Source organism: Gopherus evgoodei, chromosome 7 (genome assembly GCF_007399415.2).
Source record: "Gopherus evgoodei ecotype Sinaloan lineage chromosome 7, rGopEvg1_v1.p, whole genome shotgun sequence".
Taxonomy (NCBI): domain Eukaryota; kingdom Metazoa; phylum Chordata; order Testudines; family Testudinidae; genus Gopherus; species Gopherus evgoodei.
The window spans coordinates 112,490,111-112,517,679 of record NC_044328.1 but is presented as its reverse complement, the minus strand read 5'-3'; the positions used below and the strand labels follow the sequence as shown (position 1 = coordinate 112,517,679).

Sequence of the window (27,569 nt, the reverse complement as noted above, 5' to 3'; positions counted from 1 at the left end):
AGATGGTTTGTGGATAAGGCTTGGGACCTGATGGGTTTAATTCTCATGTTTGCCATAGACTTCCCTTGTAACTTTGACTAAGTAATTTTGTGCTTCAATTCCACATCTGTAAAATGGAAATACTAATATTTCTTTCCATCCTTAACTGTGTTGTCTTTACAGAATTATTTGGGGCCAGATCGGTCTTAGTGTAAGTAAAGTGAGTAGTATGCTGGTACCAGTAAGTGATTATAGAATATAATAAAGAAACAATCTCCTTATGTAAAGCAACAAAGAGTTCTATAAGGTGCCACAGGACTCTTTGCTGCTTTTACAGATCCAGACTAACACAGCCACCCTTTTGATACCAATCTCCTTATGAAAACTTTAATAGATTATAATATTTTGCTAGTGTGACAGCCACCAGCATGCCCAACCACTAGGACCTCCAGAGCTAAATGCAAAAGCTGCCACTGCTTGATCTAAAGAGCCAGGTTCTGTGGGTTGTAGCAGACTCACATCCTCTGCGAATGGGGCACCGAGGGGGCTGTGTAATACACATGGACCAGTAGATTACAAAGGGACGTATTAAACCATCATGTACATTTTTAAGTTTTTCTTGCCTCTTCTTTGCTGTAAACCAAGGTGTTGGGGTAGACAGAATCCTTCTGTTTTCTGAGTCAGCCCTGTTCTCTTAGTGATAATAGCACATAAAACAGCATGTAGAGTGTCACACTTCAGCACAATGGAGCAACCCTAATTTCACCAAACTCAAGATTATGAATGCCATGAATGAAACAGGAATGCCAGCAGGAGAATGTTAATCATAAAGGAGAACGATTCTGTTCACCTATCAATAGCTAGCTTGGCAATCGGTAGTGTTGGGAGAGGGAATGCAGAAAAAGAGGTGGAGGGAGGTGAGAGAGCAAGCAGCTGCTTCTGCACCTTGTCCCTTTTCCGCTCCCTGCTGTAACTTGAGAGGCTACAAATAACTGTCAGCAGGTGGCGCCCTTAACTCAGCAGCCTGGGCTCCAGACTATTTATATCCCATGATTACAGTGCAGGGGCTCAGCTTTTCCAGCGACTTCTAAGGGGGGGGTAAGAGAGGAAACTCCCCTCCCCGCCTCACTGTGTCCCTTCTGTCGCCATATTCTCCATGCAGATCTCCAGCAAGCAGCACCCCGACTCAGGGCAGCACGAAACTTCAACACCCCCTAAAAAATCCAGGGGAGCACCTTCCAGGAGCTGCAGGGCAAGATGACTAACGTGTCGTATCACATCTCTAACCTCCTGGAGAAGATGACATCCACTGACAAAGATTTTAGGTAGGATCCCAGCTGCTGTTTGAGATTAGTTTGGGGGAGATGTTAATTGCAAACCTTTAAGAGGAAGGAGATCTTGTTAATCGCAACACTCTAGTTAGGGGTAGAAAGATGTATATATGCAAACCCATACAAGGGAGAGATCATGCTGACTGCAAATAGCTCAACCCTCCTAGAGTGGAGAGGGGTTGTTTTATTAATTGCAGCTAGTACAAAACCCTAAAAAAGAGGAGATGCCAATTGCAAAATTCCTTAAGGGTCAGCTGCAATCAGTGCAACCCCCCCGCCCCCCAAAAGGTGAGGAATCTGCTGCATGTTCCGGGATTGTTTGGTAAACACATGAAAGCCCAAACTAAGGGCTCCGTGGTTGGTGATAGGGAAGCAAGCTAAGTTTTTGTTTTGTTTTGTTTTGTTTTTAAGTTTATCTTACAAGTGGTTAGGGATTTTGCTCTTATTTTATAGTACCCTCTTCTTCCCCCCCCACCCCCCGCCAGAAATGAGGTCTGAGGGGCACTGGACAGCGGCAGCCAGGGGAGAAAAATCCTAATCAGTTGTTATTATCTGGGAAAATATCTGCTGTGTTTTCTGTGCTGTTTAAGAAATATAAAAAGGCATATGAGGTCTTTTAAAAGAAGTTGGATGGTGGCGGTCCCTCATGGCTGGTTTATTTGTATGTGTTTGGAGAGGGGTAAACAAACCCACTTGGAGTTCAAATAAAGTAATAGTGTAGGTGAAGCATCAGTCATAAGCCACGAAAGTGAAGGGGAAAGTTGATATGGAGTAACACATGTAGTTTCTATTGGCCTGAGTAAATGATTAAGTAAAAGGGTAAGATATACTAACCTGTTAAAGAGGAACTAAGGGTCACTATTATCAGGTAAAAAGCAACGGAGTCCTGTGGCACCTTATAGACCAGGGATTGGCAACCTTTCAGAAGTGGTGTGCCAAGTCTTCATTTATCCATTCTGATTTAAGGTTTCGCTTGCCAGTAATACATTTTAACGTTTTTAGAAGGTCTCTTTCTAGAAGTCTAAAATATATAACTAAACTATTGTTGTATGTAAAGTAAATAAGGTTTTTAAAATGTTTAAGAAGCATCATTTAAAATTAAATTAAAATGCAGAGTGCCCCCACCCCCGTGACCAGTGGTCAGGACCCGAGCAATGTGAGTGCCATTGGAAGTCAGCTCGCATGCCGCCTTTGGCATGTGTGCTATAGGTTGCCTACCCCTGTTATAGACTAACAGATGTATTTGAGCATAAGCTTTCATGGGTGATCTTTTTACAGATCCAGACTAACACAGCTACTCCTCTGATACTATTATCAGGTAGTTAGGGGCCCAAAATATAGATTTTTTTTATGTTCAAAGAAAAACCAGAATTTAATATTTTGTAAATATGCATCTGCAACTTAAACATTGCAGCATTGTGCTAGAGAACCCTAAGTGAAACTGACTAGAAGGAAACATGCAATTCTCTCTCAATTGTCCAAAAAGAGAGAAATGCCCAAACTGAACAAATAGTTTAATAATGAGATAAGTAAATTAAAACAACTTCTATTTTAATAATCTCGGGGCCAAAACTATGCCCTAAGTGACTTCTGTTGGCATCAGTGGGATTTGTTCTAAAGTATCAGAGAGCAGATCTTAAAATAGAATTTGATCCTAAAATATTACTAGTAGCTTATTCTGATTTTTTTTTAAAGATTTTATTTTAATTAGAGGTCCTTTAAATTAAGTGGTAATTGTCCTGTGTATGTATCATCATACCATCCATGCATGCAGTTGGATTTTGAAATGCCTCTTTAAGGAGTACTTTAATTTTATTGGTCATGTTTTTGTCATGTTTTATGTGCAGCATTTTGCCTTTGAAAAGCGTTTTATGAAGTTTTAGTAAAGTTTAGCACATGTATCCACATCCTTGGGTACAGTATTACAGGTATTTGCTGTTCTCAGATCCTTTATTTTTAAACTATATTGGCATGTTGAGGAAATCTTTTGTTTCTGCCAAAATACTTCTCTAAATGAACCAAGATGCTCTACTGCTTTTATTCTTTTGGGTATACATGTTTCTGGAAAGGCAAATAAAACTTGTTAGACTTTGGAGTCAGTGGTATTAAAGGTGCTCTATAAATAAAACGTAATAGGCGTGTTTAAAAAATTTGCTGATTCACTATGAAAAATTTTACTCTATTGCAGTTCTGCAAACTGTACCCCTTCCCCCAGCCAGGATGGGTAATGTTTATGCCAGATAGGAAGGTTTGAGGTGGTTTATAAAAGAGTACCTATAAAATAGTATATTGCTGTTTTTGTTTACAGCAGTATAACTTCTATTTTGTCATTAAAAAAAACCAGACATATCGTCTAGTTTTTTTTTCCTAATGAAGCTGATGATAGAGCAGCTTCATTACCTCTTATTCAGGATCTTTACATGTGTTTTCCAGCTTTGTGCAGACTTCCAATTTAAAGTGGAGCTAAATAGTCCTTGCTTAATCGTAAATAAAGTCAAATATTGTTTAAATTGTAGATCAGTAATTCCTCTAATTCTCTCATCTTCAGTTTCTGGCTGGTGATAGAAGAGTCCAGCCATCTCTTATCCCAGATATAGTTATTTTGCTACTCGAGCACAGTCTTACACACAGACATGGCAAAACTATTGTGGTAGGATTTTTAAATGCTGAACGTGCTGATCAGAAGATTGATTTTAAAATGTAGCTGTAGCAGCTTGTAAAACGAGAGAGAGTTATTTCCATTTACTCCCTTTTGGATATTTATCTGTATTATAAAATTACACTCACTAATAGGGAGCTGCAATTCTAAGGATTTTCTGAACTTGGAGGCCAAATATTTGGTATCATTTGTGAAAAGATGTGCATTTGAAAGTCATCCATCTAGCTGAATGTTAGTTTTGTTAAACAAATCTAATTAGCTAGTGGCAATAAGGAATAGAATCATCATGAATGACTGCTTCTCCACAAGTGGGATATGAGAAGGATCAATATTGGGAACTGTGATGTAGATATTGATGATTTGGGGTATTGGTAACCTGGAAAAATGTCTCTTTTGCACTAGTGCAGCTTCACTAGTGCAAGCAACAGTAGAAGCTGTAGAATAGGTAGTATGCCTTGTATCTCATAAGCCGGGATGGTAAAAGTGCCTACATCCTGACTACAGTACAGCTTTCAATATTAGTAGCATTGGTGAGGCTACACTGGTGCAGAAAAACACACATTTTCCCAGTATAGAAAAGGAGTCTAAGGAGGAAGTAAACAAGATAGGAGGTTAAATTTGCTGATGATGCAACCGTTCAGACTTTTGAAGAATACAAGAAACTCCAGAAGGATATAAACAACGGAGTGACTAGACTGAACAATAGAAGTTTAAATATAGCCTAGATCAGTATTTCTCAATGACCAGTCCATGTGGCGCCAGTCCCTGAGATCTCCTTGACACAGTTTAGGAAGGCAGCGAGCTGGTCCCTGGTATCAAAAAGGTTGAGAAACACTAGCCTAGATAACTTTAAAGTGCACTTCTAGTCTGAGGAGTGATTATGTAAAAGTGGCACTTTCTTTCTCAACAGATTTTCTCTCTGTGTAATCCACATACTATCTGCTTGTTTGAGTGATTTAAAATAAGTTTTTACTCTGTCAACTTTGCAAGAGAGTGAGCTAGATTTTATTTTGTCTCGTGCATTACCAACAGAATTGTTAGCAAAGGTATAGTTGTTGAACCACATTCTGACCTCAGTTTTATAATTGTGCCTCAGAGTAACTGAAGGCAGAATCTGTCTGTCAGAAGTTTTATTAGTAGTAACAGGGCCAGCTTTAGACCGATTCCCTGGAATCGGGCCCCGCACCCACGTCTAAGAGGACCCACACTTTAGGCGCCTTTTTAATTTTTCTTACTCACCTGTTGGCGGTCTGGGTCTTCGGTGGCACTTCGGCGGCAGCGGGGGCATCCTTCACTCGCTTTGGGTCTTTGGTGGCATTTCAGTGGCCAGGGATCCGCTGAAAACCCGGAGCGAGGGAAGGACCCCCCCCCGCCAAAGTGCCGCCAAAGACCTGGACTGCTGCCGAGTATTCAAATCGGGCCCCACAGTTCTTAAAGCCGGCCCTGACTAGTAATGATGAGTAAGCTAGATGAGTAAGCTAGAAAGAACCTATCTGGATTTTCAAACCCCAAGTTGGCTTTTGCAGGACTGGCAATTAGAAAACACATTTTACTCTAGTAACCTGAGACCATTCATTCTGGAATAATTGAGACAAAGTATATGTGAAATGCCATGATACCATTTTTATAGAGTCATTTTTCAGAGAAGATTTGAGGGGAGAGAATAATTTAAAATTCTCCTGTGTCTTAGCTCACTTAGTTCTGAACTAGCTGAATTCTTGCCACCAATTCCTTCTGCCTGAGTTCCCCTACTTGTCCAAACCGGGGTTGTAGGGGGGAGGGGGACTGCTTTCTTAACTGACTCACAGGAAGGTTGTGAGGATTAATTAGTGTTTAAGTGCTTTCCATATTTGTGCCATGTGAATACTAAATTTTATCCTCCACACTGATCTCTGTGCTGTGAAATGTATCTTTGTTTACATACCAGTCAACCTATTGTTGTTGTTCCATGTTTCAGATTTATGGCCACCAATGACCTGATGATGGAACTGCAGAAGGATTCCATAAAGCTGGATGAAGACAGTGAGAAGAAAGTTGTGAAAATGCTTTTAAAACTGCTTGAGGACAAAAACGGGGAGGTGCAGAACTTGGCTGTCAAGTGGTAAGAGCCTCTGTATGGGGTAATATGCATGTTAGCAGCAATGAAACTGTCAAATAATCCAGAAAAATCTTTAGAATAGAGCCCTAGGTATACAGTGTCTTATAGCTTCCACAATGCCAGGTTTACAGTGGCTCCATGGAGCCAGGTCCACGCTCAGAAGAGGCCCCAGCCTACTGCACTTGCACTGCGTCCCAACCACCCGCTCCTTCCTCCCGCCCATCACTTGCTCCTTGTGGCTTGCCCGCTGGGTGGCCAAGGACTCCTCTACTCCCCCTGGCCCCACCCCCCGATCCTCTCTGCTCCCTGGCAGGACCCCAGTGCACCTCTGGCTCCAGGCCTGTGGGGCCCTGCCTGTCTCCCCAGAGCTGAACCGCCTGGGACTGGGGCAGAAGCCTGGCAAGTCTCAGCCTGGGGGATATGGAGGGCTTGTCTGGGCCCCTCCAGGCAAGTGCGTCTTGAGGAAGCCCAGCCAGGGCAGGCCTTGGCCTGGCTGATCTCACCACTCCTGAAGGGACAGAGCGATTCCCGGCCCCCGGGCCAGCCCTGACTGCACTGCTGGCTCAGCCCACTAGACACAGTCACCTCCCAGCAGGGCCGGTGAGTGCAGCCGGGAGGTAGGGCATGGGGGAGTGGGTCTCTAGGGAGTTTGGGTGGGTGTGTGTGCTGGGCTGTGAGGGGGCAATAGGGAGTGGAGGTTCTGTGGGGGGTGCCGGGCAGTTGTGGGGCTGTGGGCAGGGGAGTCCTGGGCAGGGGTGGTGTTGTGCAGGGTGCTGTGCATTTCTGGGGAAGGTCTGGGGGGGGGGCCTGGTCATAGGGAGTTGAGGGGTGGGGGTGTTGGGCAGGGAACTCTGTGGCGTGGCATGGGCCCACTCCCTGAGGGGAAGGGGCATGCTGGCATCACAGGGCCACGGTGGGTCTGGCAACTGCTGCTTTGTGATTAGTGCCCTCCCAATGGGCTAGGCGGAGCAGAGCGGGGCTCCCCCTACCATGTCCCTGGCTGGCCCCTTGGTCTGGGGACTGACCTCCCTGCGCCATGCTCCATTTCCTCCATGGGGGCCCACAAAAGGTTAGTCTGGCCCTGGCTTCCTTGAATCTTTCTTATGAATACTTGCTGTCTGATATAAGGCAGAGACAGTCTCTAGTTATGGTGAGAGATGTGTGGAAAGGGGTGAATTGTAGGGATGCATGTATAATAGTTTTGTAGGAACAGTAGGTGAAACTATTGAAAGGCTTATATTGTAGATTTTGCCATATCTAAACTTGCATCCTTAAAATTTTATTTCTTCAGAGAGGGGTCCAGATCAAAAAATAGTTTGTGAACGATACCAAGCTTGGAGGAGTTGCAAATGCTTTGGAGGATAGGATTAAATTACTTCCTAGGATGGACTACTGCAGAAAAGGGTCTGGGGGTCACAGTGGATCACAAGTTAAATATAAGTCAGTGTAACGCCGTTGCAAAAAAAGAAAACATTATGGGATGTATTAGCACAGGGCTTCTCAAACCGGGGGTTGGGACCTCTTAGGGGGTTGAGGTTATTACATGGGGGGTTATGAGCTGTCAGCCTCCACCTTAAACCCCGCTTTGCCTCCAGCATTTATAATGGTGTTTAAATATATTTTAAAGTGTTTTTAATTTATGGGGGGGGGGTCAGACTCAGAGACTTGCTATGTGAAAGGGGTCACCAGTACAAAAGTTTGAGAACCAATAATTAGCAGGAGTGTTGTAAACGAGACACAAGAAGTAATTCTTCCACTCTACTCTGCACTGATTAGGCCTCACCTGGAGTATTGTGTCCAGTATTGGGTGACACATTTCAGGAAAGATGTAGACAAATTGGAGAAAGTCTAGAGAAGAGCAACAAAAATAATTAAAGGTGTAGAAAACATGACCTATAAAGGACAATTGAAAAAATTGGATTTGTTTAATCTGGGGAAGAGAAGACTGGTGGGGAACATAACGGTTTTCAAGTACGTAAGAGGTTGCTAACCTGGTGGAGGGAGAAAAATCGTTCTCATTAATCTCTGAGAATAGGACAAGACACAATCAGTTTAAACTGCAGCAAGGGCAGTTTAGGTTGGACATCAGGAAAAACTTCCTGTCAGAGTAGTTAAGCCCTGGAATAAATTGCTTAAGGAAGTTGTGGAATCTCTGTCACTGGAGATTTTAAAGAATAGGTTAGACAAACACCTGTCAGGGATGGTCTAGATCAGTGATTCTCAACCAGGGGTATATGTACCCCCAGGGGTATGCAGAGGTCTTCCATGGAGTACATCAGCTCATCTAGATATTTGCCTAGGTTACATAAAAATCACTAGCAAAGTCAGTTCAAACTAAAATTTCATACAGACAATGACTTGTTCATACTTTTCTATATACTATATCAGCAGTTCCCTCAAACTTGTGGGCAAGTTCATTTTAATGGGGTCGCCAGTTTTAGACTCGCTGGTGCCCGGGGCAGAAAGGCAAAGCCTGAGCCCACCACGTGGGGCTGAAGCACAGGTTTTTAAGTGAGGTGAAACTTGGGGTACACAAGACAAATCAGACTCCTGAAAGGGGTACAGTAGTCTGGAAAAGCTGAGAGCCGCTGGTCTAGATAATACTTAGCCCTGCCTGGAGGGCAGGGGACTGGACTGGAAGACATCTCAAAGTCACTTCCAGTCCTACGATTCTAGGATTCTATGATCACATGGTCAATATCTTTAACAAGAGATTCCTTAGGATGCTGACAGTCTGGTTAGGCCCAACATCTGATCTGTTTGGTCTATATAGAGCACAGGACTGGGATTCAGGAGACCTTCGTCTATTCCTGGATCATCCATAACTCTTTCTTTGATCCCGGCAAATCACTTAACTTCTGTGTCTTGGGTTTGCTATATGTAAAATAAGGATAAACAGGTACTTTGAGATTCATGGACAAAAAACGCTTACATTAGTGCTTAATGCTTATATTAGTTTTCAAACTTTTGTACTTCAGAAGAATCATTTGGATTTTAAATATCTATTTTTGCCTTGATCACGGAATTAAAAAAAAAAAAAAAGTTCCTACCAAAAACCAGATTACATGTGAGCTCACAGTGTTAACTTTAATAAATGCTAAATTCTGTCAGCAGGTCTATGCCTCACTCTGTTGTGGTTCTGATACACCAAAAAGGAAATAAATGTAGGTTCATACAGATTCTGCACAATTAGCATCACAACAAGCAAAAATACAAGGTTTGCCAAATAGACAAGGATAAAACACTGTAGGTAAAGATACTTGTTGTTTTTAGGCTTTCAGAGGATTTTATCAGCTATGGACAGTCATAAATATTGTAACAAAATACAGAACAGTGACACTTTCTAATATAAAAATTCTTAATAGTCAAATTGTTTACATGAAGAATTCTTAATCTAAGGGTTCCATTCAGTTGCCTTTGAAATCAAAGGGAATGTTGCTTTTGCTTCAGTGGGAACCAGATCTGGCTCAGATTGTGTATCTCAGTAAACTTTAGTAAGACTGGAATATGTTGATGGAGGCCACATGGTGCTGCACAGGGTTTTGGACTCTCCGGAACAATTGGCATTCTTTCTTCATGAATTAGATAGACAACTGGCTTTGATAAGAGTCCCAAGGAAACAGCAGTCATATGGTTTTACCATAATACAATACGGGATACTAAGCCTAAAATTCCAGTCCCGGTTTATATGAAGCATTAGCCTTCTTGAAAACTGAGTTTGTCTTACAGGTATTATCGACAGTAGCAAAAATTGTGGCAAAGGAATCCTCTTTCTGTCACCATGTTCACATAGTTAGGTTTGTAGCCAATTGAGAGAATACTATTGCTGAGTGTTAAATCTTTGGGAGCTGGTCATCTATGTATTTTTACCTTGGAATAACAGCTTGGCAGCGTTTCTTTAGAATCCTGCTGAGCAAGATGGCTCCCTCCCTCGGTCAGCTGCTAAATTCTGATAACTTTTCCATATGGAAAGTGCAAGATACGTTACGTATCATATGTATTATTCAGATTGGATGCCTTAGTTTATAACAGAGGAAAGAGAACAAGTCTAGTCTCTACATGGAAGATGGTGAGCACAAACAAATGCAGTGACTCCCTCTAACGTTCTGCATCTAAAATGGAATTCAAAATGGCAGTTGCTGTTCCTGCATCAGACTGGGAGACTCCTTCACATTTAAAGATGCATACCCAGAAAACAGTATGACATCATCTTTCATATACCACAGATTTCTTAATTGATAAACAGGTTACACAAAGGGGCATGTTATGGATTAAGTCCCCATACTATGTGATGGCAGGGTCAGCCCACAGGAAATAGTAGAAAATAGTTGGAGAACTTGATAGTTTAGCCAGTATTCAGGCCAAACTCAGATTGAAGTCATTCCCCAAATAAAGCCTGCAGAATCTGGCTCACGGTGTTTCTCTGTAAGCAAGATACTCTGTGAGTTACTTTCCCAGTGAGACCTGTGGAAGGTGGAAGAATGCAGTTAAGGCACAGGATTAAGGGTTTCTGTTGTTGATGATGCTGCTGCTGATTTGTGTGAGTTTGAGCAAATCACTTAAGCTATAGAAGTACAATGTATTATTACTATTAGAGTTGGGCTAAACATATTTTCTGTGAATGTTCATTTCAATAAAAAATTGAATTTTCTTTGCCTGTGTTTGCATTCCTTTGTGTTTGTATTTTCTGAATGTTCTAGCAACCAAATTTGTTAGTGGAATGTTTGTGCAAACAACTAATTGCCATGACATTGTATAAAATATTCATGGAAGATGAATGAATTTTGAATTCAGAAACTTGAAACCTGATTTGAAGAGTTACATTCATCTGATTAGAGAACTGAGACATTACTTGTCTAATCAAAACTAACTAACACAGCTCAATCTTTGAATATCAAATATTTGAAACTAACTGCTTGTAAACACCCTACTGACAGTTATTGCACATGTAATTTTGAATAGTGGATTCATTAGAGAAAATCTCATGTTGTTACCAACATAAGAGATGAAATTTAATACTGGATTTGGTTAATCAACTCTTGTTCTTACACTGTACAGAGGCAGAGTTCTCAGCCCACATAGCAGTGGGCAACAAGAGGTAAATTACACATGGAAATGTTAATGTTCTTTTTAGACTGGTCAGTTTTTTGGCACCTTTTAAAACATGACTATAGATTTTGGTGTTAAAAGAACTAACATGGCTGCCTTGTCATAATTCAGTCTATTAGTTAGTAAACTGCACATTCAATTAAGAAAATCTTATTTGGTATAAATAACTTGGTGTCCCCCTCCATATTTCCAACAGACTAACTGATGTTCTCCACTATGGATCTAATAATGACTTCAGTGAGTCTCTAGTGATTTAGTTGGTGTTGGTACTGCTTTGAGCAGGGGGTTGGCCTGGCTGACTTCCTGAGATCTCTTCCAATCCTAATCTTTTATTATTCCATTGACTTCAGTGGGCTTTGGATCAGACGCTATCTGATGTGCTAACTAGCTGGAATACAAAGTATGATGAGTATAGATTTCTGACAGACCATTTCACATAAGTTTTTTGGATTTTAAACATGTTTCAGTAATGATGGCAGTGTTTGCAACAATAGATCAGGTGCCCTCTTTATCTTAAAGAATTCTGAAGGAATACATCTGAAATCCAAGACCAACCAGATCATCCTTCGTTTGACATGAAGTGTAGTTTCTAGAGAATAGCATTCTTCACATTTGGTCTGTCTTTTTTTTTCCTTCTGTAGTTTGGGCCCTTTGGTCAGCAAAGTGAAAGAATATCAGGTAGAAACTATTGTGGACTCTCTGTGTACAAACATGTTATCAGACAAGGAACAACTTCGGGATATCTCCAGCATTGGTCTGAAAACAGTCATCTCAGAGCTGCCTCCAGCATCTACAGGTAAAATCCCTCCCTGAAATACGGTAAAATCTACTACAGCCTTTAGGAAGCAGAATACAGAACCTGGAGTTTGATGGGATTCCCTCTTCCCCTGCCCAGTGCTGTTTGTAATACCTTAGCCCTGTGCCCACCATTACTATGTAATGAATAAAGAGTTGAAGATGGTAATAAAATTGATGATTAAAGATAGGACTCAAAACAAAACCCTAGATCTAATCACCCGCAAAATGGGGGTGCTTGAAATCTGAACCTTCATCTTCTAATGTTTGCAAATAACCCCTATCTGCATAATAGCCCGAAATCATAAACCCTGGATTCAAATGTTGTTGCTTGGGGCCATCACTCAGAGAGACTATACTAAAGTCTAGCAGGGCTGCTCCCTGTCTGGTTTCCACAAATGGTGAATCTAATGTCTTCTGGATTTTAGCAGCACAGATACATTCACTACCTCCATGTACAGTGTTTCACTGCCTGTGTCTTTTTACTATTGACAGCCTCTCCAGGCTGCCTCTTCTGCCCAGTTTCTACAGCCATGGGACAAAACAACGAATTGAGCTGGGTTTCCAGTAAACACAATAGTAGTTCTTCAATAATATATCTCTTAAGTGCACAGAGATTTGTGCTGTCTCTTCAGCCGTTTCTGTGCTTTGATGCCATCTCTCATGCATCTGACAACTTCCCCTCCTCCCCCAAGGCAGCATTACTATCTTTGACTTTAAGCTGGCAGTTGTACTCGCTGGAATTATTTTTCATGCAGATAGCTTTCAAGCTCTGTTTACAAACTCTGCTAAATTTTAAATACTTGAGAGCCATCGTTTTAGAGACCTTTCATGGTGTATGTCACATGAACTGAAATAGTCCTATTGTAGTATACTTCTACCCTGATATAACGCAGTCCTTGGGAGCCAAAAAATCTCACCGCCTTATAGGTGAGACTGTGTTATATCAGGTTTGGTCTGGTATGCCGTGCCAGACTGGTTTCCCTAGTGTTGATTTAAAGGGCCCAGTGCTCCAACTGCTGTGGGGAGCCCCAGGCCCTTTAAATCATGGCCAGATCTCTGGCAGCGGGGCTTGGGCGGGGATTTAAAGGGCTTGGGGCTCCCTGCAGTGGCCAGAACCCCAGGTCCTTTAAATCACTGCCAGAGCTCTGGCAGCGGGGCTCAGGTAGGGATTTAAAGGGCCGTGGGCTCCCTGTTGCTTGACTGCGTTATATCCGAATTCGTGTACTATCCAGGTAGAGATGTAACTGGGAATAGATCATCTGAGCCGCCTTCCCAAGAGTTGGGCCTAGTACTCCATGTGTGAGGACAGAAGAGGGAGGAGGGGAGACTTCATTGCTTGCTTCTTTCACTTCTTACTCCACTCCATGTGGACATTGGTGCTCCCGTGTTGGATTGAGGTGGGGAGGTGATCGGGGTTGGAAAAAGTGGAGCCAGGAAGCAGGTCTGCCTGCAGCACGTTCCTCTTAATGCAGAAGTTAATGATGTTCCTAGCAGCATTTACTTCTGTTCTGGGCCTGCACCCACCTCAGGGAGGTCATGGTATTGCCTGGGCAGAGGAACCAATTGGAGTATTGCTTTTCAGGCAGCCATCTTACTAGGAAATGGAGGAGCCTAGACATCACCAGGGAGAAGCAGCCTTTTCCAACATCCCAGACTCTTTCCTCTCTTCTCCACAAGGGTAGCATTATTTGACAGTTCCACTCCCTTTGCTTTCCTTTGGTGATTTTTGACTGGGAGAGACCATTGTGGCCCATAGGAACTTAGCCACCTGCTGTGGACAAGTCCACATGTATGCTGCTGTGCATTATGACCTCTGAATATCAGGGAGGAAAAAGTGGATTTGAAAACAAAAAGTTGACCAAAGGTCATCTCTGTTCTTAGGTTCCACCATGACAGCCAATGTGTGCAAAAAGATCACGGCCCAGCTAACTGGAGCCATTGGGAAACAAGAGGATGTATCTGTGCAGTTAGAGGCTCTTGACATCCTGTCAGATATGTTGAGCAGGTATGAAAGGATTTCCTCCAAGCAGCTATGTGTGGCAGGGGGCTGCACAGTGTGTTTGTTTGTGATTTTTGTGCTACTTTGAGGACTAAAACATTGAAGGATTGGGATTGGTGCCAGTTGGGAAGTGTCTGGGCAGGTCTGATTACCCAGCTGAGCTAAGAGAATGTACGTATGTATCTTTCCAAACTTGGAAGGATACTGGTAGCATTGCAGGATCATAAGAGACTCCTGGGGAGGTGGGAAGGGAAGGGCAGAAAGAAGGAAAAATATATTTTGGCACGTATGACTTGGTCACACACACTTTTTTTTTTTTTGGCTAGCAGTTTCTCTTATTACATAACGCAAGCATAACTCAGAATGACAGCACAGTAGGTAAAGTTGTCAGCTGCAGTCAGAATTTTATCACCAAAAAAACTGGGCCATGCAAAGGCATGTTGTCAAAATCAAACTCTTGTTTCAGGGACGGGAAAAATAGTCACTCCCTGTCTTAACCAAAGCAACTTTAGATTTAATCTAGAACACACACTGTTTTTGCTAGAAATGTGCTTGTCCTCATTTATGTAGCTTGCTTTTTTTGCATTTCAGTTATACCAGCTAAGAGAGCCTTCATGCTGAAGATCTAATTCCTTTGTGTGTGTTGCCTCTGTCATTGCAGGTTAGGGGGGATGCTTTACACTTTTCATTCCTCCATCCTGAACTGCCTCCTTCCTCAGCTCACAAGCCCCAGATTGGCTGTGCGTAAGAGAGCCATCATTGCTCTAGGCTATCTGGTTTTGACTTGCAATGGGAATATCTTCTCAGAACTCATGGAGCACTTGCTAGCTGAACTGAAGAGGAATGAGTCTACTTCTACCACAAGAACGTACATTCAGTGTATCGCGGGTATCAGCAGGCAGGCTGGGCACCGCACAGGTAGGTCCAGTAGCTTGGAATGATATCTAGAAAGACACACGCACGCATGTTACATTTTAAAGCTGCTCCTTTTTAGATATAAAAAGAAACATACCTATTTGGTTTTCTGGTGTGCTAGTAGTTAGCACTCTGCAATTCTTTGCAGGGTTCCTGCTTTTGGTTCTCAGATCTCCACCCAGATCTAAGGTAAGGCACACTGGATCTCAGTGCTTGGCTGTGCTTCTATAGGATCTTTCATTTCAAGATCTTGCAGTACTTCCAAAACACTAATTAATTAATCCTCACAGTGCCCCTTTTTGGAAGCTCAGCATTATTAACCTCATTTTACACATGACGAAATGGAGGCACAGAGTATTCAAGTGACTTGCCAGAGGCATTAGCTGATCTGGGATTACACTCCCGGAGTTCCTCAGACCATTAGATCATCTCTGTCTCTCCAAAAAACCTTTTTGTATGAAAACAGGGTGGTTCTTCTGTTGAAATTGTTTGGCAGGCTGTTCACGATGCATAACCAGTGAGATCCAGGTAAAGAATCCTCTGCCAAGCACTGGAACTGACTGGCTGGTAACTAGGTTCTCACTTTACCAGTCCGCTCAAGGGGGGAGCAATTTCCCTTGCTGTTTACTTTGTCTCTTTCAGGAGAATATCTGGAGAAGATCATCCCATTAGTTGTTAGTTACTGTAACGTGGAAGATGATGAGCTGAGGGAATACTGCTTTCAGGCCTTCGAGTCTTTTGTGAGAAGGTGTGTGCCCTTGAGTAATCTGTGCTTTATTTCTGTTTCATTGCCCTTCTCTGGGAAGTGCATGTGCAAAGGGGTCTGAGGAAAAACTAAATTGAGTGACATATTTTCCTAAATGCATTATTGTGGGAAAGACAGAGATACAATACCAGTCCAGGAACAAAATCCATCCCTACAAAGTTGGGCTATTCATCTAGCATGTTGAATGTACGAGGTATTTACCAAATATGTGAGAGAATAGGTTCTTATCCAGGAGTCTATATTTCTAAATGATACAGGTATCGTAAGTGGCTGTTTAATACCCACTCTGACTGAACTTCACGTTCTGCTGGTTCTTGGAGAACATTTGAGTCCTTCAGGTGGCTGGGAAGGAGTTGGCTCAGACTTTTGATGTCTGTAGAAGGGGTGGGAAGTGGGAATGGTGCTCTTGAGAAGGGACTGCTGTGCAGCAGTCTTCATACACTAATTCTGATGAGATGGCTGGTCTTGAGGAGAAGAGTTAGAGAGCTGCCTAAGGAGGAGAGGTAGGACTGAACTTGTGGGGGGCATTTTTGTTGTTTTCTTTTAAAGGGAGAATCCCAGGTAGTGGAGAATGAGAGTCTGAAGCTCACTTCTTGGAGTCTCATGTGGGTACATGACCCTGCTTCATGCACTATGGCAAAAGGGAAATTTAACTGTTGAATGCATTTCAGTAATATATATGTATAGTTGTGTGAAACTTTGGGATCTTGTGGGATGAATTATGCTGATCGATATAAAAATTACATATTTCCAGTTAATCTTAGGCTTTGTTTTTGTCTTGCTAGGTGTCCAAAGGAAATTGGCCCTCACATCCCTAGTGTGATGGGATTGTGCCTGAAGTACATTACTTATGACCCAAATTACAACTATGACAATGAGGAGGAGGAGGAAGAGGAGGAAATGATGGAAACTGAAAATGGGGAGGATGAAGACCAAGGTGCCTGCTTGTGAGGATGACTATGCTTAGTAGAACTGTTGATACAGTATCCAAGGGGTCCAGTTCTCCCCTCCCCACTCACACTATATGGCATTACCTTCTTCCTCACAATGTCTGCATTGACCCAAATTAGAGTACAGCTGCTTAGTTCTCTCAGTGCTGTAATTATAATGATTTCCAAACCTGGGCCTTGACTGTTGTGTCTTTCCTGATCCACGTGTCACTGGCATCTCTTTTCATGGAAGGATGGCATTTGCTAGAATTGACACCATAAACTAGCCTGGCAGAGAGCAAAACTGAAGAGATGCTGCATCTGCTGTTGTCAGTGAATGCAGGTGTCTGGCACAGAATGCCCACAGTTCACCAGCCCTAGCGCTGGTGTATCTCGATTAGCTGCTGCTCTGCTGCTATGATTGCCCAAATTCAAAAGAATCCCCCCAAAATGCCAGTGCTGGTTGCAGTCTGCTAAATGATCCTCAGACTTCCATTTCCTGCATTTGAGTGAGGCTATTTTATATGCATACTGCAAGCTGGCAGGCATCAACTCTGTCTACACAGCAGCTGGGAGGGTACTTCCCAGCATGGATAGACAGACAGTGCTACCTCTGCTTGTGTGCTAAAAATAGCAGTGTGACAGTGGTGGCATAGGCAGCAGCTCAGGCCAGTCAGGTGGGATTGTATTCAGGGGGCCAGCCTCAGGCACCACTTATGTTGCTGCAACCACACTGCAATTTTTCAGTGCTAGCTCAAGCAGAATAGTGCACGTCTTCCTACCTGAGCTGGGAAGCATCCTCACAGTTGCTTTGTAGACATTTCCTGGGGCTCTTGGACCCTCCCCTGATGGTCTTTTATTTATCTGCTGGAACTGGTGACTTTAATGCAGTTGCGTGTCTGTATTCCTGCCTGTATTCCTGCCTGTGCTAGCAGCTCTGTCATGTGTGAAGAGGGGAACTCCTAGTAGCCAATATGCAGATTTTGAATACATCCTGCTGAGGCACTGTGTACCAAACTCATACCCAAACAGAACAGTGTAAAACAGGGCCGCCCAGAGGATTCCGGGGGCCTGGGGCCATTGGCGGCAGGCGGCTCCGGTGGACCTCCCGCAGGCGTGCCTGCAGAGGGTCCGCTGGTCCCGCGGCTCCGGTGGAGCATCCACAGGCACGCCTGCGGGAGGTCCACTGGAGCCGCGGGACCAGCGGACCCTCCGCAGCCATGCCTGCGGGAGGCCCACCAGAGCCGTGGGACCGGCAAGCGGCAGGGGGGGCCCCCTGCGCTGTGAAATGTCCAGAGCTGGCCCTGTTCGGCGGCGGGGGGCCCTTCCATTCTGGGACCCACCGCTGAAGTGCCCCGAAGACCCGCGGCGGGGGTCCCCCGCCGGTGAATTTCCACCGAAGCGGGACCCGCCGCCGAAGTGCAGCCCACTCTTCGGCGGTAATTCAGTGGCGGGGGGCCCCCGCCGTGGGTCTTCGGGGCACTTCGGCGGCGGGTCCCTGAACGGAAGGGCCCCCTGCCGCCGAATTACCGCCGAAGACCGGGTTGCACTTCGGCGGCAGGTCCCACTTCGGCGGTAATGTGATGACGGGGAGTTCTTCCGCCCCGGAGCGGAAGGACTCCCCTGGCAGCAAAGACTGGGAGCGGAAAAAGCTCCAGGGCCCGGCCCCGCAAGAGTTTTCTGGGGCCCCCGAGCGAGTGAAGGACCCTGCTCCAGGGGCCCCGAAAAACTCTCGTGGGGGCCCCTGCGGAGCCCGGGGCCTGAGGCAAATTGCCCCTCTTGCCCCCTCGTCTCGGCGGCCCTGATGTAAAATAGTGAAACTTAATATAATCCAAAAAATAAAAAAGGTCTTGCTACCTTCGGGCTGACATTGGTTACAACTGCCACCACCTCTGATCCAGGTCTTTCTCAGTAGCTTCTTTTTAAATGAGGGGGGTAAGGGATAGATCGAGGTGGGCATGTGGAGAGAACACGTTTCATGCTCTAGGCTCAGGTCGCATCAGTTGTGCACTTAATACATTTCAGGTATTGAATGAGTTCCACAATGTGCCAGTTCTGTTGCTGCACAGGGTATCATGACCAGGGGCAGCTCTAGATATTTTGCTGCCCCAAGCACGACAGGCAGGCTGCCTTCGACGGCTTGCCTGCGGGAGGTCCCCAGTCCCGCGACTTTGACGGCAGCCTGCAGGAGGTCCGCTGAAGCCGTGGGACCAGCAGACCCTCCGTAGGCATGCCACCGAAGGCAACCTGCCTGCCGCCATCGCGGCGACCGGCAGAGTGCCCCCCGCAGCTTGCCGCCCCAAGCACACGCTTGGCTTGCTGGTGCCTGGAGCCGCCCCTGGTCATGACTCAGAGTAGAGCTAGAATAATTCAAATGGAAAGTAAGGCACAAATGTTTAACGGTGAGGGGAGTTAACAGCATCTGACGGGATGTGATACCTTTTCGAGATCGGATGCCTTTCTAAAAGAGCTCCTCCTGCTCATCCACAAGTCATGGGGTAAAATGCAGAAATTGTGAAGTTCTGTGACCTGTATTATTCCTCATAATGGATTGCCCTAATGGTTACTTCTGTCCTTAAAATAAATGGAACTCAAGACCTTATCCCCCCTTCAAAACACAAGCCCTTACAACATGAGCTAAAGTGGACTCTCCAATAGCTGTAGTTAACAGGGAGACCTTCAGGCACTAGAGGTCCATGGGATCCGATACATAGTGAATCAGTCAGACATTTTATCCACCACAGGGCAGCGGTAACACATACGAGCCACTATAATGCACTGGGTTCTGATGACTGGCTGTGGAAATTGTCCAGAATAACCCAAATCTGATTTTTCCCAGAAACATGTTAATTATTGGCATCTGTTTATCTCATGTTCACTTTTGAGTTCAATAGGAGGAGAAATGACCTGCGAGAGGGAAAGTCGGGGGCATGTGGTGATTCTCTACTTGTGTTTCTCTTGTAATGTGGTGTGTTTTTTCCCACTCACTGTTTCCAGAGAGTGATGACGAGTACAGCGATGACGATGACATTAGCTGGAAAGTTCGCAGGTCTGCAGCTAAGTGCCTGGAAGCCATTGTCAGTACCCGGCACGACCTCCTCCAGGATTTCTACAAGACTCTATCCCCGGTTTTGATTGGCAGATTCAAGGAAAGAGAGGAGAATGTCAAAGCCGACATCTTCTGTGCATATATCTCTTTGCTGAAGCAAACCCAGCCCATACAGAGCTGGCTACATGCTTCAGATGCAGGAGGCAAGGAAGAGATACCCCTCACCATGCTTAAGAACCAGGTGAGTGAGAAAAAGGTAGGCAGATAAAGTTGAATAGTAGTGAAAAGAACTGGAAGACACGTCATCAACAAATATGTGCAATAGCTGAGCCAGGCAACATGGCTACCAGAAGGATCTTGTCTCTTAGTAAGAGTAGTATAAGGAAGGTGGAAAGCTTTTCCCCCCTGCTTGTTTGATTCTTGGATTTATAGACATATTTCAGAAGATCTGTTGTTTTCAGGTCCTGTGTCCGCTCCAGATTTTCAGTAAGGTTGTAAAATTGTTGACATCACATAGTCTGTGTCTACACATGGAACGGTTAATGTATTTTCCAGCCATGTGGAGGAACTCTACCACAGACAGAACTGTAACACAATTTTCAAGCTGTAACTGAGTTCTGGTGTGATGGTCTTGTTGTGTAGATCGGATGGCCTAACTGTGTCTGCATAAAAGGGTTAGCCAGTCCTCTTATCTCACAGGTCATTGTGTGGGAGAACATCCCAAAGTGCATTATGCCATGTGAAAATATTGACAATCCTCTGTTGTGCCAGAAACAGAGGCAGAATGGGATATCTGCCCAGGTTTACCCAGAATGGGCTCATATTGTGCAGGATGGCAGGAGAGGACAGACTTATAGGGTTGCGCCAGGAAAAATACATCTCTGTTTAATGTGTGGAATCACGTACACAAGCTGTAACCATGAACATGTCACATCCTGGTTATACCTAATGTATCCCAGTTCTGTCTGGATGCAGTTGAAATCCATGCTAGTAGCTGGACTACACTGGGTGTTGAATTCGGTTCCAGCACTGTTCCAGCTAAACTGGTTTCAGACACTGTCTGGCCAGTGCCAACAGAGTGAGACTTTTTAAAACAATTGAGTTATCTGGAATTGTACTTATGAATGAATGAAAGATCCATTTTACAACAGGGCTGTGTCTACATTAACTATTTTCGAGAAATCTCCCTCTAGTGCAGCTCCCCAGGTGACAGTAAGAGTGGGAGTGCAAGTGGAGTTGGTGTAATGATTCAGAGCAGGTCTAGAAAACGTCTAGAAAATGCTAAAGCCTCATCAAGAGTAGTTTCTCAGTCAAAAAAACAAAAACTGGAGTAGATGAGGTCTTGGAGGAGGGGGCAAATCCTGGTGTAACCAGATTTTTAGATCAAACACCAAACAAAAAACTCAATGTGCTGAAACTGTTTTTAACTGTCCGCATGGTTCTACAATTTGGCTCTGGCCACCCAGCCCAGAATTATAGCACCTTCAAACCCCATTATGTCAGCTTCTTAACAGTTGCTAAACTTGGTTAATTTCATAGTGTAGATAGGACCACAATGTTTAAATGGCTGATGCTAGCATGCTCAGCGACAGTTTCCTTGACCATTGTAGACAGGGACCTATCCCTCATGTGATCCATGCTAGGAAAGCTATCTGACCCACCTCCACCACTCCCACCCTATGATTCTCAGAAAAATATCAATCCATGCCAGACAAGGAAGCCATGCTAGAACTATTGTACCAACAGCCATTTCAATTGTGTTTCAGCAGGATGGTTAACACTAAGCTAATCATAGTGTGGCCACTCCCTTAGTGATCACCGTGACTGTTGGTAGCTCACAAGAGGAAAATGTGCTGGAAGAATGTTAACTCTTGAAATGTGTACTTTTAAAATTAGCCATAGCTGAAGCATGGTGGCATGTTTTATAATTGTTTGACTCCTATAGCAGTGACAACAAACCAAAAGAGTGTCCTGAAGTGAACCCAGGGCCACTGAGTGGGATAATGAGTCATACCTGCACACTGCTGCGAAGGGATTTGCAGACACTAGTGTACCACCTCAGTCATTGTGTAAAATCCATCGGCTGTTGTGGCAATTGCTCCAGTTTAGCAGACGTGTCATTGTTCAGGAACTCATTGAATAAATTACTGCACAAACATATCAGATTTAGGCCATTAGAAGTCAGATAAATTTCGGATACAATGTATAGCTGTGGCAGAGCATTAACACTGTATCGGGCTCTGATCATTACAGGAGCCATTAGCTAGTGTTTCATAATATCTTTGTATGCTTGTGTTCTTGTAACTATGCAGGGTACATACTTCACAGTTAATTGAACTAAAAAGTTAGAAGCCATGGCTTTTTTACCAATTTTTTAAATTCTGAGATACGCTAACGGGCTACTGTCAACATAATGTAGCAATGTAGGAATCCCCAGACTAGACCGGGCTCCATCTAGCCAGTATCCTGTCTCCCATAGTGGCCAGTCCCAGGTGCTTCAGAGGAAGATGAAAGAAATACTGTCATCAGTTATTAGGGAATAAGGTGCTCATGAGAACCTCTTGCTAGCCCACATCAGTTAGCGGTTGTCTTTTACCCTGAAGCAGAGGGATTTAGATCCTTTCCAAAATGTAGTTTTCTGCCCATTTAATGTAACTGATGTAAATAAATTCAATATTTAAAAAAGAAAATATCTGTGTGGCTAATATACCTCGTCCTGTAATTGGTTCTGTGTGGGTGGGCTTTGCTGGAGCTCTGCAGAGGTCCAGTTCTTCAGTTCTAAATACAGGATCAGGTCCTTAAATTTCTTTCAGGATTAATATCTAACTTCTAGCCTACTTTTTCACCAGTTTGTTTAATTTTGCCCTTTGTTCAACTAAGACTGTTGAAACTTGACTGGTCAGTTTCACTTCCGTCTCCTTGTTAGAGAAGCATCCAAGCTGATCACTAAGCAATGCCGCTGTGTTTTGAGATTGTGGCACTAGAGGAGAAGCTTTGCCTTAAAATATTTTCATAGAATTAAAAAGAAAAAACTTAAAATATATGAACAGAAGAATTTAAATAGCCACCCCTTCGTTCCACTCTCTCTTTCTCACTCATTCACTCAGTCCCTAATTCACTCTCCAGAGTCTCCCTTTACTAAACCATTGAATGTATTCATTTTTGATTGCTCTCTCTTCTCACACTGAATTATTAATGTATGTAGCTAAGCTGGGTAAACTGCTTTGCTAGCATAGCTCTGTGTCAAAAAGGCCAGGGTTACCTATGAGGCTTTTTGTTGTTGTTCGTTTTTGCTTTCTAAAACTGCAGGTTCCAAACATCATCAAGGCCTTGCACAAGCAGCTCAAAGAGAAAAGCATCAAATCGAGGCAAGGGTGCTTCAGTCTCCTTACAGAACTGGCCAATGTTCTTCCTGGCTGCCTGGCAGATCACATCCCGGCGTTAATGTCTGGTAAAACTGGTTTGTTGGCTGGGAGATGGTAGGGAACGGTTGTCTCAGTTTAAAGGTTCCACTTTCAGTGCTATAAGATTTCTAAATGACGTGTTTCTCTTTCCTGCCTTTTTTTAATTTCTGGATATGTATAAACACTAAAAAGGGACAGGGTCTGCTCCTGCTGCCACTGGAGTCAGAAGTCAATTGACTGAGCTCAGGATTGGGGCCATAGCAGTGACATTTTCTATTTCTCTTTTAATCTCATGGAACGTTTTACAAATGTTTATTGGGGGAGGGTTTTATTTGCAGGCCCACAAGTTTTTCCATCTAGCTTTCCCTCCTTGTAAATTAGTGAAGGGTGAATATCCAAGAATGTTGAAATACTCATAACATTGAGGTCTTACCAAGACCTTGGGCTTGTCCTTACTGTAAATGTTTAGGGAAACTGCCTTTTCAATGCCCCCTGGCCCTGATCATCCCATGACCTTCAACTTCTGTATGTTTACACGAGACAACAGAAAATATGAACAATAAATTGCGTTGGGGGTGGTAAATGGGACTCTTGGAAATACCTTACTGATGGCTCATCCGAAAAACAGTTTTCAGTCTATATCACAGAAGTTAAATATGGAAAAGACCCACTAGTGCATTCAGTCTAGCTCTCTGCCAATGCAAGATTATTCTCTAAAGTACATTTTTTCTAGCATTTTTGTCCAGTCTAATTTTGCAAAAACCAAGCAGTTGTTTCCACTCCTTTCTTTGAGATTTTCCATAGCTCAATTCCTCCCCGGACCACCCTACAAATACTGACAGGTGGTTTTTTAGCCATCCAGTTAAAGTGCCTGTAAAATACTTTTGTAGCTCTCCAGTGCAGCCATGTGGACTGGCTATATTCTGACTTGTCACTTAGCTGAAAACATCAACAGCTACTGTGGGAATGCATGTGTATCAAGTTACATCTACACTAGGAGCTTTTGCCAGCAGAGCTCTGTTGGTCAGGAGTGTGATGAGGTATAATCCCTTAATTCTACCTGTATAGATTGGTTGGTTTGTTTGTTTGTTCTTGTCAGGGGTGGCTTTACTATATTGGTACAAAGCATAGCTTTGTTGGTATAACTGTGTCCACAATAGTAGTGCTTTGTGAATATAGTATATTGGGATTCCTGTATTGGTGAAGCACTCCTAGTGTAGACATGGTCTCAGTGGGGTGGAGCAAAGGAAACTCTTTGGATTTGTATCCAACTATTTTAGAATTTGTCTTTTAATCTTTGTGAAATCATTTGAAGTAATAAGATAATATATGTTAATGTCTCCCCTGAACAGGTATTATTTTCTCCTTGGCTGATAAATCCAGCTCCTCCAGCATGAGGATTGATACACTGTCTTTCCTTCATGTTCTTCTCTGCAATCACCAACCAGAAGTGTTTCATCCCCATATTAAGGCACTGCTACCTCCAGTTGTGACCTGTATTGGAGACCCCTTTTATAAGATCACATCAGAAGCTTTGCTGGTCACTCAGCAGCTTGTGAAAGTTATTCGGCCCTTGGACAAATCTTGTGCATTTGATGCCAAGCCCTATGTGAAAGACCTTTTTTCTGGTACTCTAAAGAGATTGAAAGCTGCTGATATTGATCAGGAGGTGAAAGAACGGGCTATCTCTTGCATGGGACAAATCGTCTGCAATCTTGGAGACCATTTAAGTGGTGATCTCCCGCCAACCTTGAAGATTTTTCTAGAAAGGCTGAAAAATGAAATAACCAGACTAACAACCGTCAAAGCATTAACCTTAATTGCTAGTTCTCCACTGAAGATAGACTTAAGGCCTATTCTAGGGGAAGGATTCCCCATTCTAGCTTCCTTCTTGAGAAAGAATCAACGTGCCTTGAAACTGAGCACTCTGACAGCTCTGGACATATTAATTAAGAACTACAGTGATAGCCTCAAGCCTGCTATGGTTGAGTCTGTGCTGACAGAGCTTCCTGCTTTAATTAGTGAGAATGATTTGCATGTTTCTCAGGTGGCTATCGTGTTCCTTACTACCTTAGCTAAGGTTTATCCAGCTTCCTTATCCAAGATAAGTGGGTCAGTTCTTTGTGAACTCTTTCAGCTTGTCCATTCCCCTTTGCTACAAGGAGGAGCACTGAACGCCATAATAGACTTCTTTCAAGCTTTGGTTATAACAAAGACAGCCAGCATGGGTTATGCAGAGCTGATGAAACAGCTAACGAGCCCCATATACTCAAGTCCTGGTGGGGCAGCTGTGACTTTACATAAACAAGCCTATTACTCTGTAGCAAAGTGTGTGGCAGCCCTTTCATCAGCATGTCCAAAAGAAGCCACCAGGGTAGCGAGCCAGTTTATTCAAGATGTGAAGAACCCCAAGTCCAGTGCTGCTGTTAAAATGCTAGCCTTCCTTTCGCTGGCAGAGATGGGTCGCACCATGAACCTAAGTGCTCAGAAGGAGCTCAAAACAGTAATACTGGAAGCATTTGCTTCTCCTAGCGAAGAGGTGAAATCAGCAGCTTCCTATGCTCTGGGGAACATCAGTGCTGGAAATCTTAAGGAATATCTTCCCTTTATGCTGAAAGAAATTGGAAGCCAGCCCAAGAGACAATACTTACTACTCCATTCTCTAAAAGAAGTCATCAGCTCCTCCCCAGCAGATGGCCTCAAACCTTATGTGGAAGACATTTGGGCTCTGCTTTTCAATCATTGCGAGTGCACAGAGGAGGGGACACGAAATGTAGTTGCCGAATGCTTGGGAAAACTGGCCCTAGTGAATCCGTCCCAGCTGCTGCCCAGGCTGAAAAAGCAGCTGTCATCAGGTAATGGGAAGGAGAGAATGCTTCCTGCTTCTTGTTTACAATACCACCTGAAAGTGAGAACATGCATTCGCATGGGACTGTTGTAGCCGGCATTGCAAGATATTTATGTGCCAGATGCACTAAAGATTCATATGTCCCTTCATGCTTCAATCACCATTCCAGAGGACATGCCCCCATGCTGATAATGGATTCTGCTCGATAACCATCCAAAGCAGCGCAAACCGACGCATGTTCATTCTCATCATCTGAGTCAGATGCAACCAGCAGAAGGTTGATTTTCTTTTTTGCTGGTTTGGGTTCTGTAGTTTCCGCATCAGAGTTTTGCTCTCTTAAGACTTCTGACAGCACGCTCCATACCTTTTCCCTCTCAGATTTTGGAAGGCACTTCAGATTCTTAAACCTTGGATCAAGTGCTATAGCTATCTCTAGAAATCTCACATTGGTACCTTCTTTGTGTTTTGTCAAATCTGCAGTGAAAATGTTCTTAAAATGAACAACATACTGAGTCATCATCTGAGACTGCTATAACATGAAATATATGGGAGAATGTGGGTAAAACAGAGTAAGAGACATACAATTCTCCCCCGAGGAGCTCAGCCACAAATGTAATTAATGCATCTTTTTTTTTTTTTTTTTTTAACAAGCATCATCAGTATGGAAATGTCCTCTGGAATGGTGGCTGAAGCATGAAGGGGCATATGAAAGTTTAGCATATCTGGCACGTAAATACCTTGCAATGCCAGTTACAAAAGTGCCATTCGAACTCCTGTTCTCACTTTCAGCTGACATTGTAAATTGGAGGAGGGCAGCATTATTGCCCGTAAATGTAAACAAACTTGTTTGTCTTAGCAATTGGCTGAACAAGAAGTAGGACTGAGTGGACTTGTAGGCTCTAAAGCTTTACATTGTTTTGTTTTTGAGTGCAGTTATATAACAAAAAAATCTACACTTGTAAGTTGCACTTTCGCAATAGAGAGATTGCACTAAAGTACTTGTTTGAGGTGAATTGAAAAAATACTATTTCTTGTTTGCCATTTTTACAGTGCGAATATTTGTAATAAAAAACAATATAAAGTGAGCACTGTCTACTCTATTATTGTAATTGAAATCAATATATTTGAAAATGTAGAAAAACATCAAAAATATTTAATAAATTTCAATTGGTATTCTGTTTAACAGTGTGATTAAAACTACGCAAAAAGAACTAGAGCACTTGTGGCACCTTAGAGACTAACAAATTTATTTCAGCGTGAGCTTTCGTGAGCTACAGCTCACTTCTTCGGATGCACAGAATGGAACACACAGACAGGAGATATTTATACATACAGAGAACATGAAAAGATGGAAGTATGCATACCAACAGGAAACTGGTATGCATACTTCCATCTTTTCATGTTCTCTGTATGTATAAATATCTCCTGTCTGTGTGTTCCATTCTGTGCATCCGAAGAAGTGAGCTGTAGCTCACGAAAGCTCACGCTGAAATAAATTTGTTAGTCTCTAAGGTGCCACAAGTGCTCTTGTTCTTTTTGCGGATACAGACTAACACAGCTGCTACTCTGAAACCTGTCATTAAAACTGCAATTAATCATGACTAATTTTTTTTAATGTGATTAATTGTTTTGAGTTAATCACGTGCGTTAACTGCGATTAATTGACAGCCCTAGTAAAGATCATA

At 43.4% G+C, this 27,569-nt stretch overlaps 1 protein-coding gene across 2 annotated transcripts in view; it reads left to right on the top strand.

Moving 5' to 3' along the window:
• The first annotated feature begins 1,046 nt into the window (after window positions 1-1,046).
• Window positions 1,047-27,569, top strand: part of LOC115654261 (cullin-associated NEDD8-dissociated protein 1-like) — a 34,089-nt gene continuing 7,566 nt past the window's right edge. The window contains exons 1-10 of one of the 2 annotated variants that reach the window (XM_030568262.1): window positions 1,047-1,304; window positions 5,927-6,070; window positions 11,818-11,972; window positions 13,856-13,979; window positions 14,635-14,891; window positions 15,531-15,636; window positions 16,440-16,591; window positions 19,581-19,873; window positions 22,942-23,083; window positions 24,389-25,891. In XM_030568262.1, the coding sequence (XP_030424122.1) occupies window positions 1,237-1,304; window positions 5,927-6,070; window positions 11,818-11,972; window positions 13,856-13,979; window positions 14,635-14,891; window positions 15,531-15,636; window positions 16,440-16,591; window positions 19,581-19,873; window positions 22,942-23,083; window positions 24,389-25,891 (2,944 nt within the window). In that variant the 5' untranslated portion in view covers window positions 1,047-1,236. The remainder of the gene's footprint in view (window positions 1,305-5,926; window positions 6,071-11,817; window positions 11,973-13,855; window positions 13,980-14,634; window positions 14,892-15,530; window positions 15,637-16,439; window positions 16,592-19,580; window positions 19,874-22,941; window positions 23,084-24,388; window positions 25,892-27,569) is intronic. The other variant, XM_030568263.1, reaches the window with a different exon arrangement.